General features: G+C 34.6%; 1 protein-coding gene across 1 annotated transcript; it reads right to left on the bottom strand.

The window, feature by feature from the left end:
• Positions 1-5494: 5494 nt before the first annotated feature.
• On the bottom strand, positions 5495-9986 carry LOC121258852 (pectinesterase-like). The gene is made up of 2 exons (XM_041160381.1): positions 8817-9986; positions 5495-6377 (listed from the first exon to the last, which is right to left on the bottom strand). The coding sequence occupies exons 1-2, from the start codon at positions 9940-9942 to the stop codon at positions 5686-5688; spliced, it is 1818 nt and encodes a 605-aa protein (XP_041016315.1). The 5' UTR covers positions 9943-9986; the 3' UTR covers positions 5495-5685.
• Positions 9987-16172: the final 6186 nt, after the last annotated feature.

The following is a 16172-nucleotide window of genomic DNA, read 5'->3' as shown; positions in this document are numbered from 1 at the left end:
ACATTCTTTTGACCGATAATCCATTTTATGGGAATTAATGGATCTCAGGTTGGGCCAGCAAGTACACCAAAAAACTTTGAAGAAAGAGTAATCTGGATGTTGGCCCATTAAAATAGAAAAGGGAGAGGTATTGTGTAGAAGGGGTGTAGGCATACGATTTATTAAGTAAGTGACGGTTTAAAAAGTCTCGGTCCGATATTTGTGTGGAACCGAAGCATGGGAGAGTAAGGCTAGACTTGTCTCGACTATATGAAGATGATGACATTCCACACTCCTATTTTGTTGATGTGAATATGGACACGTAATTCAATGAGAGATGCCTAATGTGCGAAAAATTGCTTAAATGGGTCGAAATTCACCCCCATCTATTTGGACCGATGTAAAAGTAGAGGAGAATTTATTTTTGACAAAATTAATAAATGTAAGCACTATTGTGAAAACATTGGATTTTAATTGCATGGAAAAATACCATATAAATTTAGAATAGTCATCTATGATTGAAAGAAAGTAACGAGATCCCTTCGTCGACAGAGTAGATGAGGGATCCCAAACATCAAAAAACAACAATTGAAAGGGATAAGTGGAGCAGCTGGGAGAGGAATGATGAGGTAGAGCATGTGCTTTGGCTGAGGTATAGGCTGAGCAAGGCTGGAGTGAAGTTGATGTTCTGAGAGGAAGACTATGTTGACGAGGAATGAGTGAAGTTGTGCGTGAGCTTGGATGACCTAGTCTGGAGTGCCAGAGCTAAGTTGAAGTTCGAAGACCCATATGAGCTTGACTTTTTGAAGTAGAGGTGGAAGTTGTAAGCTCTGCACCTGCTCGTAGCACATACAATCCGTCTTCAACATGGCCCTGAAGAAGAACAACCTTGGTGCATGAACCCTTCACATAGAAAACAGAGTGAAATTCAAAATAGAGTCTATTATCTTGACAGAGAGAAAATTTTTAGAAATCATAGGAACATGTAACAAATTGGTTAAGTGAGATTTGCCAGTATTAGAGGAAAGTTAAGCCAAGCATGTGTTGTGGATAGGAAGATTGGAGCCATCTCCGATGCTCACTATGTCAATTTCTTGATAAGTCGATGAGTCCCCATTAAGGTTCTGGAAATCTGATGTGAAATGATGACTTGCTGCTAAGTCTGGAAACCAAATGGTATTTTGTGATGAGTTTGGGTTGATAGCCGTGTAGTTTGCAAAGAAGGATTGAGGTGGAGGAGACTGATACCGATGGTTGAACCTGTAATAACATGTGACAACTGTGTGTCCGCCTTTTTGACAGACTTGACGAATGAATTTGTTATAGAAGGGAGAACAAGTGGGTCAAGAACTAGGAAGGATGCCACGACCATTGTGGCGACCACGACCTCTAGAGGGGTTGTTGCGGGCAAGATTAAAGTTATGGCCAAATGAAGGGTTTTTGACCATGTTGTTGGCTGCAATGAATGTGCCAGAAAGAAGGGACTGAGTCTAGTGAGAAATCCTTGACTCGTGATTTAAGAGATAGCTGTAAATTTGATGGGGTGATAGATAATTTGGTCTTGTGGTAAGGGAGGTAACTAGATTCTCATAGTCAATACCTAGTCCTGCAAGGAGGTAAATGGCGAGCTTGAAATCATCTAAAGGATGTCCCGCAGCTGCCAGAGTAGAAGCAAGAGATCTGACTTTATTGTAATAGTCAATCACAGAATCTGCTCCTTTCTTAATAGTTACTAGTTGGAACTTATTATGAATAAGATGAGCTAAAGATTTTGTTGTAAAAATATTTTGCAAGGTTGTTCAGACCTCACATGAGGTAGAACAGTAAAGCACTTGTGTCAGGACAGAATCGAACAATGAGGAATTGATTGTAGACATTATCAATTTATCCTGAAGATGCCATTATGTATGGGCCGGATTTGGTTTATCATTGAGTTTGGCTGGAGGTTGTGGAAGTGAACCATCCACATATGGAAAGAGCTGATGACCTTCCAAGAATGGAAGGATCTGGGCTTTCCACAATAGAAAATTTTCAGTTGTGAGCTTGATATTAATGAAATGGGAAGCTATGTTGAGAATGGAGGGATTGACAGATGATTCTTTAGATGCCATTGTTAGAGAGGAGAAGGGAAAAAAAAAGAATGATGAAGAGTAGTTAGACGCGAGTCTTGAGGCTCATGCACACTACAAAAAAAAGCCATTTGCCGATTTTCATACTAATGGCGTTTATGTAAATGTCATCGGTAGAAGTAGTGATTTGTCGACATATTGTTTATGCGCCGATAATTAGAGGCACATATGCCTATACGCTGGTACTTAAATATATATTTGTCGGCGTTTATATTACCGACAGTTATATATATGCCAGAACAATAGTCTTTTATAGACATTTCATTTTCACGCCAATAATTAAATATACATTTACTGGCGTCTGCTTAAACGTCGGTAAAGTAGAAAGGATTTAGATACATTTATATTAGTGGTGCTTATAGATATGCAGCAAAACTAGAAACTCAATTTTACGCCAGTAATTAAATATACATTTATTGGCATTTGTATAAACGTCAATAAAGTGGGGCGGATTTAATGACGTTTATATTAGTAGCACTTATAGATATGCCGAAAACATAGAAATTTATCGACATTTCAATTTTATGCCGATAATTAAATATACATTTGTCGACATTTGTATAAACATCGATAAAGTAGGGCGGATATAACAACGTTTATATTAGCAGCGCTTATAGATATGCCGAAAAATAGAAATTTATCGACATTTCATTTTTACGCCGGTAATTAAATATACATTTGTCGGCATTTGCATAAACGTCAATAAAGTAGAGCGGATTTAGCGGCGTTTATATTAACAGCACTTAAAGATATGCCAAAAACATAGAAATTTATCAACGTTTCATTTTTATGCCGATAATTAAATATATATTTGTTGGCGTTTGCATAAAAGTCAATAAAGTAGAGAGAATTTAGCAGCCTTTATATTATAAGCGCTTATAGAAATGTCGAAAAAATAAAAATTTATCGACGTTTCATTTGTCACGCTGGTAATTAAATATATATTTGTTTGCATTTACATAAATGTCTCTAAAGTATAGAGCACCAAGCCGCGATTTATAATTTTTTTTTTTAGGTTATTATATATGGAAAATTTATTTGATATTTATTGGGTAAATTTTGAATAGGTCATGGTCCCAAAAATTTTATTACGACATGGCCCGAAAAATTTATGAGACGAGATTTGGTTAGTTTACAATTTGAGTTGAGACCCATTAATATTTATTAAATGCTTGATTTAGAAAATTTCGAACAAACCAAATAGATTATGGATTGTAGTAACCAGACCAACCCACTTGTTAATTCTACACAATATCCATAGACGTAAGCTCAAACACTTAGAAATGACTCAAAAAGCCCAAGCCGTGGGAACCAGAATCCGACTCCACGCCATGTACGACTCCACGTTCATGCATGTACGTCTCTTCCATTTGTTTCTCTAGGATTTTTATCAAGTCTTTAATTTTTTTTTCTTCTATTGGTTACACACACACATGACCCTCCCGTAAATCACCTTCAACCTAAGAACTAAGAACCACCTGTTGCCGCCTGAGTTGCAGTGAGCTGCCAAGCACTGCCCAAGCCCCATGTCAAGCTAGCCACCCTTTATTGCGAACAGAGTGTGCACCGCGGCCGCTATATAGCCGTAAAACAGAGTGTGCACTGCAGCCTCTGCCTAGGACCACCGTAGACCAACGCCACCGGCCCAACACTCCTCTGTTTCCCTCACCAAAAACAGAGTGTGCATTCCACACCGTGAGACACAAACTAGCCACACTACACCGCCAGCCTCCTCCACGTCGTTGCCACCTACACAAAGATCACCGCCGGTCACCTTCACCCCACCCCCAAGCCGCCGTGTTCCTCTCGATAAGCCATGGTCTCCTCTCTGTCTCTCTCTCTTTCTCCCCACGTTTATCTGTCTCTCTCTATCATCACTCTCTTTCTCTCTCACCCCCATAGTGTGCTGCCGCCATTCCCAGCCGCGCCGTAGTCGAAATTCACTTATCGCCGCTCGTGCTCCTTGCGGTGAGCCTCTGCTGCGCAACCTCATGTGCTACGTACATGAAACGTGAATTAGCATGTTTCAAATAGAAACATCCTAATTCATGTCTTTTTTTTCTTTTTCTTTTTTTTTTTACTTAGTGATTAAGAAAGTATTTTCTAATGATGTTGTATTTTTTTTTTCTTTTTTAAAAAATATTTAAGTATACCAAAAAATTGAATGAAAATAAGTCAAAAAAAATAGGAAAATATTTTTTGCCTTTTCGAGACATCCTCTGGCTACATCCCTCGGGAGATGTAGTACTATTCTTTCAAATAAAAAGTCTTGTTTCCATAAAGCATGATACATAAACAAAAAATGCATGATATTACATATATGCTCTGTGAATTATAAGCCGCATAATCGTTCCCAACATGTGGTTTTGGTTGGGCTTCATTTAATGATGGGTCTTGTTTAGTTTGATTGGGCTTGATGCTAAGATCAGCCTGTCATTTATGTGGGCCTTTGTCGTTGTGATGCATTCACCTTTCCTGAGATGCAGTGATTCATTTGCAATAATTTCCTTCAATACAAATAGTATATATTGTAGGTCTTTTAGCTAGATCAATTGCAGTTAATAATTTTTTCAATACCAATTCACTTTTTTTTTTCTTAATAGGTCCATTTTAATCCTAATATAACTTTATTTCGTAGCTTCCTAACTACACTTTCATTTGACTCAATAGCAATATGAACAAGACCAGTTGGATGACAATGCGTCGAAATACGAAAGAATATGTTGATGGTGTTAATGAGTTTTTAAAGTTTGCAAGTGACAACATGGGTATTTATGGGTTAATATGTTGCCCATGTAAAAAGTGTTGATTGTCTAAGTATTTCAAAGTCGATATAGTGCATGACTACTTGATTTACTATAGAATTTGATAGGCTAATCTATTGCCCATGTAAAAAGTGTTGCTTGTCTAAGTATTTCAAGGTCAATATAGTGCACGACCACTTGATTTATATGGAATTTGTTAGAGTTACACAATTTGAAAACGTCAGCAACATAATACACAAAATGCCAGTAACCAAAAATGGGATGGTGGCGTTTACATAAACGCCGGAAAATAATATTACCGACCCTTAAGTGCCGGCGCTTGGGTTGTGTCGGTAAACAAACGCTGGTAAAAACATTACCGACGTTTATGGTCAAATTGCTGGGGTTTATGAGATGCCGGCAAACTACCCTTTTTTTTGTAGTGATGATACCATATTGAAACAGAGGAAATAGCATAAGCTGTTTGTGAAAACGTTTCACTGTGTATACCATTCTCACCGAAATGATCAATGTACGTTTATAGTGATCTTAAGCTAAAGCAAAAAAGCTTAATATATCTAATTAAATAAAATGGAACCTTGGAAAGATTAATTTATGTATTCGAAATGCATGCGCGCTAGCTCTCTGAAGGCATGCAGTTCATGCCAGATTAACACACTATAGCACGCGTACATGATCTTACATGATCAAATAATCAAATTCATAGTACTAGAGATCAATTTCCGCATAAATACTCAACCAGCCGATGCTACATACTACATGTTCACCACTATTATTGACGGTACAGACCGGACAAATGCATGCTTGCAGGTTTACAAACCAAGAGAATAGGGAAAGCCAGTGGAACCCAACCAACTACTGCCGGCAAGGAAGCTGCCCGGAGTGTAAGCTCCGGCCTCGGAAGCGCTTGTTATCACCTTGTACCCCTTCCAGGTCACCCTCTTTGAGGTTCCTGCACCAGCCCCGGTGTTCTGATACTCCCCATAGAACAATGTGTCCAGCGCGAAAGTCCCGTCCCAAATGTGCCATCCAGCAGGATCAATTACATCGCTTATCGATGACTGCATGATCACTGTCCTTGAGTATTCCTTCCATGGCCTCCCAAGATATGTCCGGAAGTTGCTCTTCACTTGTTCCAAATCGCTGGTGGCTCCAATCCTGCTTTTTTGGATTATAATCCCGGTGTTTTGGTTAGGGTCCGTTCGGCCTTGTGCTGTGACCATGTTCTTTTGTCCCGAGTTTGGGCGTCGTGCATGGATGTCACAGTCTTGGAACACCACCGCGGCATTGCCGAATATAAAATCGACGGTTCCTGCCACTAGGCAGTTCACGAAGAATTGGCGGTTCGAGTGTACGTAAAGGGTGTCTTGGTACGCAAGCATGTCGCATTGGTAAAATGCCGAGAGGTCGGACCCTACGCGGAGAGCTACAGCTTGGTGCTTTGAGGGACCCGCTGTGTTTTGGAAAGTTATGCCCCTGGCTAGGAATCGTTCACCAACCGCAGCTGCAACCACATGGAGATGGTGATTTTCATTAATCAATCTGATTTATTTATGGGATATAAAGGCAAGCAGATATAATTCATTAAAGAAACAAACAGATAACCATGTGGGTATCAACTGCATCATAAATTAATGGTACTATTATATCAACGGGATGCAGCCCCCATGCATTCAAGGGCTGCCAAATGATGCTTATGATCATTCCAACTAAATATTATAATATTGTATTAAGAATACATACAAGATCATTAAGTACTACTCAAATTATCTACGTCAGAACATGGGTTCGATTTCAAACATGCCATATGGATTCGTAAAATTGGAAACGGATTGTGCTTCTGCAATATTACGAATGCCTCGATCGGCTGACGTACAGATCAGTTCAAAACATTCTTAATTGTGTCGGTGAACACCAAATTGGTTTCATTCCAAAAGGATATCCATAATTGAAGGGAGCGTCGCGGCACCGAAAGCAAAAAGACAAAAGAAAATCTCAATTTTAATATGATTTCTTAAAATTTATAAAAGTCCAATATATATATTATTTTAATGTTAAAACTTAATTTAAGACTTTGTTACTTTTGAGAAAGAAGAAGCTGGCGGTACGTCCAAATTAAATATATTAGAATGAATTTAAAAAATAAAAAAATATATATCAATTCATTTAAAATTATTTTTTTAATTATTAAATAAAATAAAAAAATTTAATCAGATCAAATATATAGAAGTGTCAAAAAAGAATGGAAATAATAGCGTTTTTTTCAAAAATATCCAGCCTCACTAGTTTCGTGACGGTCGATCACGTCAGAAGAGAGAGAAAAGGAAGCACGCGGTACGCACGTACCATGTAAGAAAGTGAAAATAGTTCTGATACTATTTTTTGCATAGATGTAATTAGTTAAAATAATTATTTATATTTAAAAAAAATACATAAAAATTAGTGCACAAAGTGAAAAATATTACAGCTATCCAAAGTACTGAGAAAACGACCAAGGACAGCTGTAGGGCACTCTTATTCAGCTAAAACGACAGATGAAAATATATTATATTCCCGCGTGCAGTACGACGTTGAATTACAAAAGAGACCAGTCATCATACATCATTGATTTGTAGAGGAGACGGCGTACTTAGAAAAGAAAGTCATTTCTCTTTTCTTTTTTGACATTCTCAGAACATGGATAATTATTTATAGAAAGGACGTTGCTATCGAAATCTTTTTTTCTTTTTTTTCTTTTTTTTTTTTATATTTTTTATCTTTTCTTTCACTACTTTTTTAAGCTGTTTAAATATTTTTTAAAAATAAAAAAAAAATCACATATTCATTTAAAAATACTTACTTAATTATTAAGTAAAAAAAATTAAAAAAAAAATTTCGGTGGTTTCTTTCTGTGGACATAGTGTTTTTCTTATAGAAAATGCTTAGTTGTCTGTCTTCAAAAGTGCCTCAGTTTTTTTTTCTTTTTTTTTTTTTTTACATTTTAAAAAGTTAACACTAATGAATTTATGCATGCATATTTTTTAAACTGATTATTTCTTTGGACATACGCGTATATAATTTCCTTATTTCACGTCAACTAAATAACTACCTAACTAGCTATATAGTGTACGTACCTGATGAGTCGATGCATGCTTGGCTTCATGAGAAGAAGTATCAGCTTGCTAGACACATGGAATTTTTAAACTGATCTTATGCTAATTATTAAGTAGGTACTAGCGACGTTATCGGTGGAATTAATGATCATTAATCACCTTCATGAATAATTGACCGACCTTTAATTATTTTTTGCCAAACAAGACGGCCATGCACATGCTGATCTTGAATTCTGGCGGGAATCGTATATGGAAGTTTAATCATATATATCATTTTGTCGCCTAGATAAATTATATATTTATATCCGGTCTGTCCCCATCTGTGCTTTTGTCTAGTGACTGGGGTTTCGGGACGTATGTAAATATCATTTCGTTTAAAATATTTTTGTATAAAGTGTTGTGAAAAATATTATATATAAATCATTTTTTACTGTGTATTGTGTATTGTTCATGTGCACCAAAGTACAAACTGAGGAAACCGTGTTCCATGCTCTCAACTCTAAGAAACCGGAGGCTAATTGGCATATATAGTTCTTGCGCAAACTTCTACCGTCTACCCTACCATACTTTCTTGCACCTAATTGCTAGAAAGTATATATTAATATATAAAAAATAATTACTCAATTTCACCTTAATCTCACACATTAGTTTTTTTTTTTTTTTATGCACTCAGATTAGTTTTGTTTCTATATGTACAATTACATACGTACGTAACATCCTCACATCAACAATGGACCCCATCACATGCACGCAGCATCATGAATATGACATGAAAAAATCAAAATAGATTTGAAATTTGAAAAAATAAAAAGTAAATGACGTTAGAACAAATGGGAAAGTAGTCGACATACCTACTGTGGCAGAGGTGAAGGTCGTGCTTCCATCAACCACATTCCTACTTGCTGTGATGATGGTGGTGGTTCTCCCATCTCCCAGAAACATGATATTCTTCTTCTTCTTTGAAACTTCCACGTTTTCCCTGTAAACACCCGCCTTGATCCTAATCACGTACCTTGTTTTACTATTATCCGGTGCGGCCGCCACAGCAGCAGAAACAGTCTTGTAGTCGCCGCTACCATCTGCAGCCACCACCGCGTCAGGTGTCAAGGAAGACGATTGCAAAAGTCTCCTGTCCGCCGCCGACAACCATTCCGGCCACTTGAATCCATCAACTTCCTCTTTGAGTTTCCGACTCGTGGTCTTCCCCTCATTGGCTATATCAGTATCGGTCATGTTCTTGATCATGGCCAGCGCATTGCTACACATATGTTCTACATGGACCTGACCAGCCAGCAACACCTTCCGGACGTGTTTATCTGCTTCATCGTGCGAAAATCCGTCTAGGCAAGTCTCTTGGTTGGTTATTGCAGAGCTAATCAAGGTTTTGAGGTCATCTGCATGTAGGGACAATGATTTCTTGGTTGGGTACTCGTGGAGATCTTCCACTGCCTGGTGAAGCTCATCCAGGGTATCATCGATGGTCTCCAGGCAATCATGGAGAGCGATCTTTTCACGCTTGGTGAGATCCTTTCTGGTTTTGATCAGCTTCTTCACGGTGAAGAAGTTGTGTTCAACAGCTTCAGTTGTGATGTTCAGGGACGCTTCTATGACGTCCTTTTGGCTGGACAATTTAGCGCTGGCTCCGGGGACAGAGGCAAGAGCTGAGTAGCATAAGTCAGGGTACAAAGTGCTGCTACATGAGCTTTTAACTATGGCATGGGCGGAGGCGGAGAGTTCGCTGTTGCTGGAGTTCTTGCCGCGGGAATGAACTCCGGCTGCAAGGCCAACAATAGCAGCAACAAGTAATAAGGTGGTTACCGAAAGAGCCAAGAAGAGCTTCTTCTTTCTTTTGACGACTGAAATGTAGTTGTGGGATATTTGAAGTTTCCCTGTCAAGAGTTCCTTGATCTGCGTCATTTTCTTATATCGGTTGGATAGAGCGAATGGTTTGGCGTATAGAGAACTACTACAAAACATATGGGACTAATATATAGAGAAGAGAGGTGAAGTGCTTGGTCACTTTCCAATAATGTATGTCCGGGACCTATTCTGTGAGCCTATCACAGACAGGCTGGAGGCAAAATTTTGCACTTTTTTTGTTTTTCTCTACTTTATTTTCCTTTGTAATATTCTTTATTTTCACTTTTTTATTTCATCCAATAATTTATATAGTGGACTGCCCACGTGATGTGGATTCCTACTGCCTTTATTCTTATCTGACCATAATTTATTATTGATTTCTTTTTATATTTTAGATATTTTTATTATATTTTTCCTAGTTTTTAACTTTCACTTTTGCAACGGTACCAGAAGTGGATGTATTTTTTTTTTTGTCTTTTGCCCGTAATTATATCTCCTCGTTTCTGTAACCCTAATAACCTCATGACCCACCTTTATATTAATTACATGATCTTCAGGCAATTATACGCTGCATGTGTTATGTCTCTCTGTACGTATAAATGTATCTTCTGATGACGTCTCCTTTGCCAGTTGCGAACTTTTCCGTACAGTACGCCAATGCGAGCTTCGTTTACATGCAACTTTTTTTTTTTTTTTTTTAATTCTACTGCAATGATTTTTCAATTAGATGATTCCCTTATGGATCCGGTGCTTAGAAAAAACACTGCATGCATATTGCAGCAGCGCGCATGTTCAAAAACAACAAGAATCATGTTTGTCGTTTAACCTGAGTTATCATCCGACATTGCAGCAATTAACTAATTAAGGTCTGTCTTCTCACATGAGTACTTGTTATATATCGTGTTACGTTCGTACTACAGACAGATCATCAGAAGAACACTAATTCATGAATTTACAACATCAGTCGTACGTTGCAGTCGTGAGGAAGGCCTTGCACGCTTTAGTTTTGATGGTAGACGGTGTAATCTTGGGTTAATTTGAACTAAATACTCCCACCGACACGGATCAGTCTCCATCAATGGATCGAGGTAAGATCAAATTGTTCCCCTAGCTGTACGTAAATTATATATAAATTCTGGAGAATCAATTCTCTTACTCGAGTATGTTATAAGCTGGGAATCAAACAAATATATAAAAATCTTATAAATGGACTTTTTTTTATACCAAGTGATAAATATTGCTACAAGGAACTAATTAAAAAAAAAAAAGTAATGATCATGACCTTTAATTTCCTTTATTTAGCTTCGGATGCCGATTGAACGGCTGAAATCATATAAGAGAGCACCTAAAGATAAAGTAGTATGTACCCTACCATACCATCATTAGTAGAACAGAAGCTCTCCATAACTGATCTACTTTATATTCAACCAGTCCTAACTCAGTTTCTTGAATGAAAAATTTCTCATCTGCTACTATTTACTATTTCACGCTCCATACTTTATAAAAAATACTCACATACCTTATAAAAAAAAATTATAAGTGTGAGGTATGAAAGTGAATAGTGGCTGATGCATAGAAGTCCCCTTCTTGAATAATGATACAGATTATATATATAACAGTAATGCCACACATCATCTATTTTATGCATCATCGGCCTCTTATCATCCATTGATTTCGTACTAAAGAGGCCATGCATAGACAAGAGAAAGGGTGATGATCATGACTGTTCACATGATGTACGTTCATATATTTGTTCTTAATTTTTGCAAAATCTTAAGGTTTTACCGAAAATTGAAATTAATTAGCTAGACATGACTTGATTAATCCGTATGGATGAAATTAATATGATCGGTCTAAACCTAAATTTCATCAAACCCAATTATATATTGAATCGTCGTCAAAAAATAGAAATCATTGTTTTTCTTTTAATCTTGAAAATGTGGAAACTCACAAACTGTATATTTAATTTATAATCACACACACACACATACCAATTAAAAAAAGAGTGGTGCTAGCTAGGGCCGGGCCACAGAAATTTAATTCTACACATTTTTTCTACCGAACAGTGTAAATTTTATTTTTAATTTTGTTTCTATATATTTTTTTAAAATTTAAACTCATTTAAATATTTTTAAAAATAAAAAAAATATACAAAATCATTAAAAAATAATTCTTTAATTATTAAATAAAAAAGCAAATTCGATATAAAATAGATGTACACTTTTTCGGTGGCTCTATCTTTTTTCTTAAAAAAAAAAATACAAAGTTGAGATATGCGTTTTCATGTGTTGCTTGACCCATTATTTGTAAGTCACTCAAAGTACTTGGAAGAGAACCTCGATCGCATGGATGCAACGAAGTTAGTACATAGGCGTTCATGTATTTTTCCATATAATATACTACACCATTTTTTTCTATAGAAAGCTTTGATCCACGCTTTCCACGTACTATAACGTGATAATTAATTTAAAACAACACATGCGGAACGAGCGAAACGATTAGTAGTATATATTTAGATTGTCGGCAAGAATATTAATGATCATGGCTAACCTCTGCCAACATAATTTATAAACAATTACCTGTTGAATAGATCAGAAAACAAATTGAATCGGAAAATCCAAATTAAACAGATCAGTTAAATTATTATTACATTCTGAAAGAATATTCCATGATCTGTTTAATTATTTTATTTATCCCTGTTTTAATATTTTGGTTTGGAAATAGTCCTTCTCCGCATGTATCCACCGTTCGATGCACGCATAATACAAAATCGAGAGCTGCCTGATCATGATGATTATCAGAGCTGCATGTCATGCATGTTTTTTCAAGAGTCAAAATCATGATTTGAAAACGTATGCAACCCATGTGGCTGCGGCATTAATGTTCTTATAAATATTAATGATCATGTGCGTAGTGCTCTACCATGCATGCAGCAGCATGTTCAGTAATAATTAATTAATTAGTACTAATTATAATAAGCTGCGCGCAGGTGGCTACCTCTCCGCCAATTAATTTTCCACGCCATGCATGCAGCACGGATATAAATCAGTGAAAAATGCTAGTCTGCGCTCATAATTTACCGCTCGATTTGACCGCTTGGTCTTCTTCTTCTTCCATTTTTTTTTTTTTACTGAATAATGAAGTAAGTAATTTTAAATGTAGTGAGATATATTTTTTATTTTTTAAAAATATTTAAATATATTAAAAAAATATGAAAAGAAAAAAAAATACTACAGTATACTTGAACTACTTTAAGCGGTAGAGTAGATCTACTCATAAACCAATTCGTCAATTAATTTCCTGTCTCCTGTCTTTTAATTTATATATTAAAAAAAAAGAAAATAAAGAAATATTACAACAGCCGGCCGGTTTATATGTTTTCTGTTCTTTTTCTTATTTTTCACTAAGTTAATCATTGTTAGGTGCTTGACTTGAATATCGCGTACCTTCGCCGGAAATTGCGTTTAATTTGCTGACCTTTTAGTCTGAATGAAAGAAAGCAGTCTATTCATAAAAAAATAAAATAAAATAATAATAATAAAAAAAAGCAGTCGTGATATATATAATCCTAATGTTTTTATTGTAGAAAAATGTTATTTCAACATATAAAAGTTATTGATAAATGATTGAATGTTTTATTTTTTATTTGATACTTAAATATTAAGGAAATGATTTAGTGAATTGATATTTTTTTATTTTTTAAAAGTATTTAAAGATATATAAAAAATAGTAAAATAAAAGGGCCAGAAACAAATAAAAAAAGCACATTTACATTTGGATAACGACGTTACTTTCCTCTTACTACTCTTTTATATTTATTTTTTTAAAATTTTTTATTTTACTTAATAGTACTTGAGGAAGTGACTATTAATAAAATTATATATTTTTTTAATTTTTTTCTTAATGAATAATGATGTTAACAAAAACTTAAAAGAAGATAATAAAAAAAATAAATACACTATAAATAGTAAATATGTAGTAAAAGAATAGTAACCCTATCACTACCCTTTACTAGGATTACTGCTCTTTTACATTTATCGGTCAAATTTCATCGGTTTATCATCGATCTCAGCAGTATTACCCATTATTATAAATATTTTACAAATTTTTATAACTTTAGGTGATATTATAACAGCCGGAGAAATGATAAAACAACAACTCTTTTGTAATTTCTCTATAATATTTAAATAAAATAATATTTTTTTAAATATTTCTTTTAATTTTGATTTTGATTTGATATGTTTAAATTTTAGAAAATATTATTTTGTTGATAAATAAATTGTAGTTAGATTATAAGTCTATCATTGCTCCATCGGCAGTTTGCCATATATTAATAGTCAAGAAATGCTTTAACCATATAGACTCCACAAACTTAGATATGGTAACAAATAAATTTCACATAAATTAAAAATTTAGATATCGCAGTATTTATTTCGGATTAATATTGCTGAAAAACTTACTTGGGCAGATATAATTGCTATAGAATTCTTTTATGTATTTGCCCCTCTTCCGCTTTAGACTATGTTTAGATGCTTGGAGTATATTATATTGTTTTAATAGTAGTAAAATGGTTTGAATGAAAATGTTTTATTGAGTTTTACGTAATGAGAGAGAACAAAAATTAAATAAAAATAATTTTTAAAATAAGTATTATATTAGAATTTGTGAAAGTGAATAGATAAAATTAAAAAATTATTCGAATATAATTTTTTAATATTATTTTAAAATTTGAAAAATTATATTGATCGTTATGTTTAGATAATAATTAAGTAATGATCAGATGAAAAAAATTAAAAATTATAATTAAAAAGTGTTTTATATTTATGCCATGTTTGAAAATTAAATTATGATAAGTTTTAAAAATTTTAAAATTTTTGAGAATTCTTCTATTTGTCAAACAATATTCCGAGTCATAAAGTTCAAATAAGAAATCTCAATCCCATGATTTCCGTTTAGCCCTGGCCATGATCGAGTGGGCAGACTTTAGCATTTTTCATAAAAAAATATCACCATCTGCAACTTTATATTATTTTAGTCATTTATATTTCACAGGTACGGAGCATAACCGTAGAGAATTTGTACATACAGTCGAGTAATTAATAAGTGCGATGTCATGTAAATTGCAAAAAGGTAATTTTAAAAGACTTTACTGTTTTTTCATGCAGTACTCGGATCATTCAGGAGGATTCATTCCAACCTCTTAGATTACACTCAAGATCGATCGATCGATCTTGTCCACTCTGCATGCATCTACGTATCTCATTGCTTTTAGGTGTGCTGCTACTCATGATCATGGATTTGCCTTTTTAAAAGTTATCATTAATGCAAATTGCATCTTTATTTTTATTTTTTAGGAGAGTTGATAATTACAGTCGAGAGTGTAAAAATATCGTACAATCACTTAAAAAAATAAATAAATATGAGATTTATATAAAAAAAAAATTAATTTTTTAATAGTTGATCTTACTCTTTTTTAAAATGACTGTATGGTGATTGTACACTCCACGACTGTATGTTAGATTACTATTTTTTAAATATCTTTAATCATAAAAAAAAATCACAATTTCATTAATATTCAATTCCTTAATCATATATAAAAAAATTTAAAATACTCAAATAATAACTTTGAGGAAACAAATCCATGGAGTTGAGCATCATTTTTCTTTAGTGTCATTGCCTAGTTTCTGGGACAATGCTAGGGGACTGAGAAAGGTGCCCAATTGCATTTATTTTTTCAAATTTCTTTTAAACACCTTTAAATAATTAAAAAATTTATTAAAAATCACTTTATTAATTATTAAATAAATAATAAAATCAGTGTGGATCACTTTGAAGCCACCATTATGGATCCCCAAGCATTTTCCTTTACTCTTTTTTCCATTGTCGAATTACAAGGGTGCTGATAAAGAGGAAAAAAGAGCTGGGACAGCAATAATAACTCGTCCGGGATTTGTCCCTCACATAATTAATTTCCTTTAGTGAATTTTATAATATCTAACTCTATTTTTGTTAAATAAATATTATATAATTAATTTTATATTCATCTATTTTATTCTAATTCTTAAAATTCAGATAAGAATTCTAATGTTGGATTCAACCTCTTGTCCGAATGGTGGTCATGGGTATTGGGTTGTATATTATAAAATTCACTAAAGGTATTGGGCCTTTTGATGGATTGGGTTGGCTTCTATGCAGTAAAGTACTCCCTTTTCTTCACGCACGAGCCCTATAACCTTGGATTTCTAATTTTGGGCCCAAAGAAGAATGTCTTTTGCTACGCTCGACCCGAAACAGGCCCATTATCATCGTGCATGCCGTCTTCCGTGGAGTGGATTATACGCCTAGTT

This window comes from Juglans microcarpa x Juglans regia, chromosome 1D (genome assembly GCF_004785595.1).
Source record: "Juglans microcarpa x Juglans regia isolate MS1-56 chromosome 1D, Jm3101_v1.0, whole genome shotgun sequence".
In the NCBI taxonomy this organism is placed as follows: Eukaryota; Viridiplantae; Streptophyta; class Magnoliopsida; order Fagales; family Juglandaceae; genus Juglans; species Juglans microcarpa x Juglans regia.
The sequence above is the reverse complement of the archived record's forward strand: the minus strand, read 5'-3'. Positions and strand labels throughout refer to the sequence as shown.

Bases quoted from the DNA above. Each gene is read 5' to 3' on its own strand.
- LOC121258852 (XM_041160381.1), bottom strand. From the start codon at position 9,942: ATGTTTTGTAGTAGTTCTCTATACGCCAAACCATTCGCTCTATCCAAC. The intron at 6,378-8,816 runs GTATGTCGACTA...ATGTGGTTGCAG, and splicing joins CTTCACCTCTGCCACAGTAG to CTGCGGTTGGTGAACGATTC.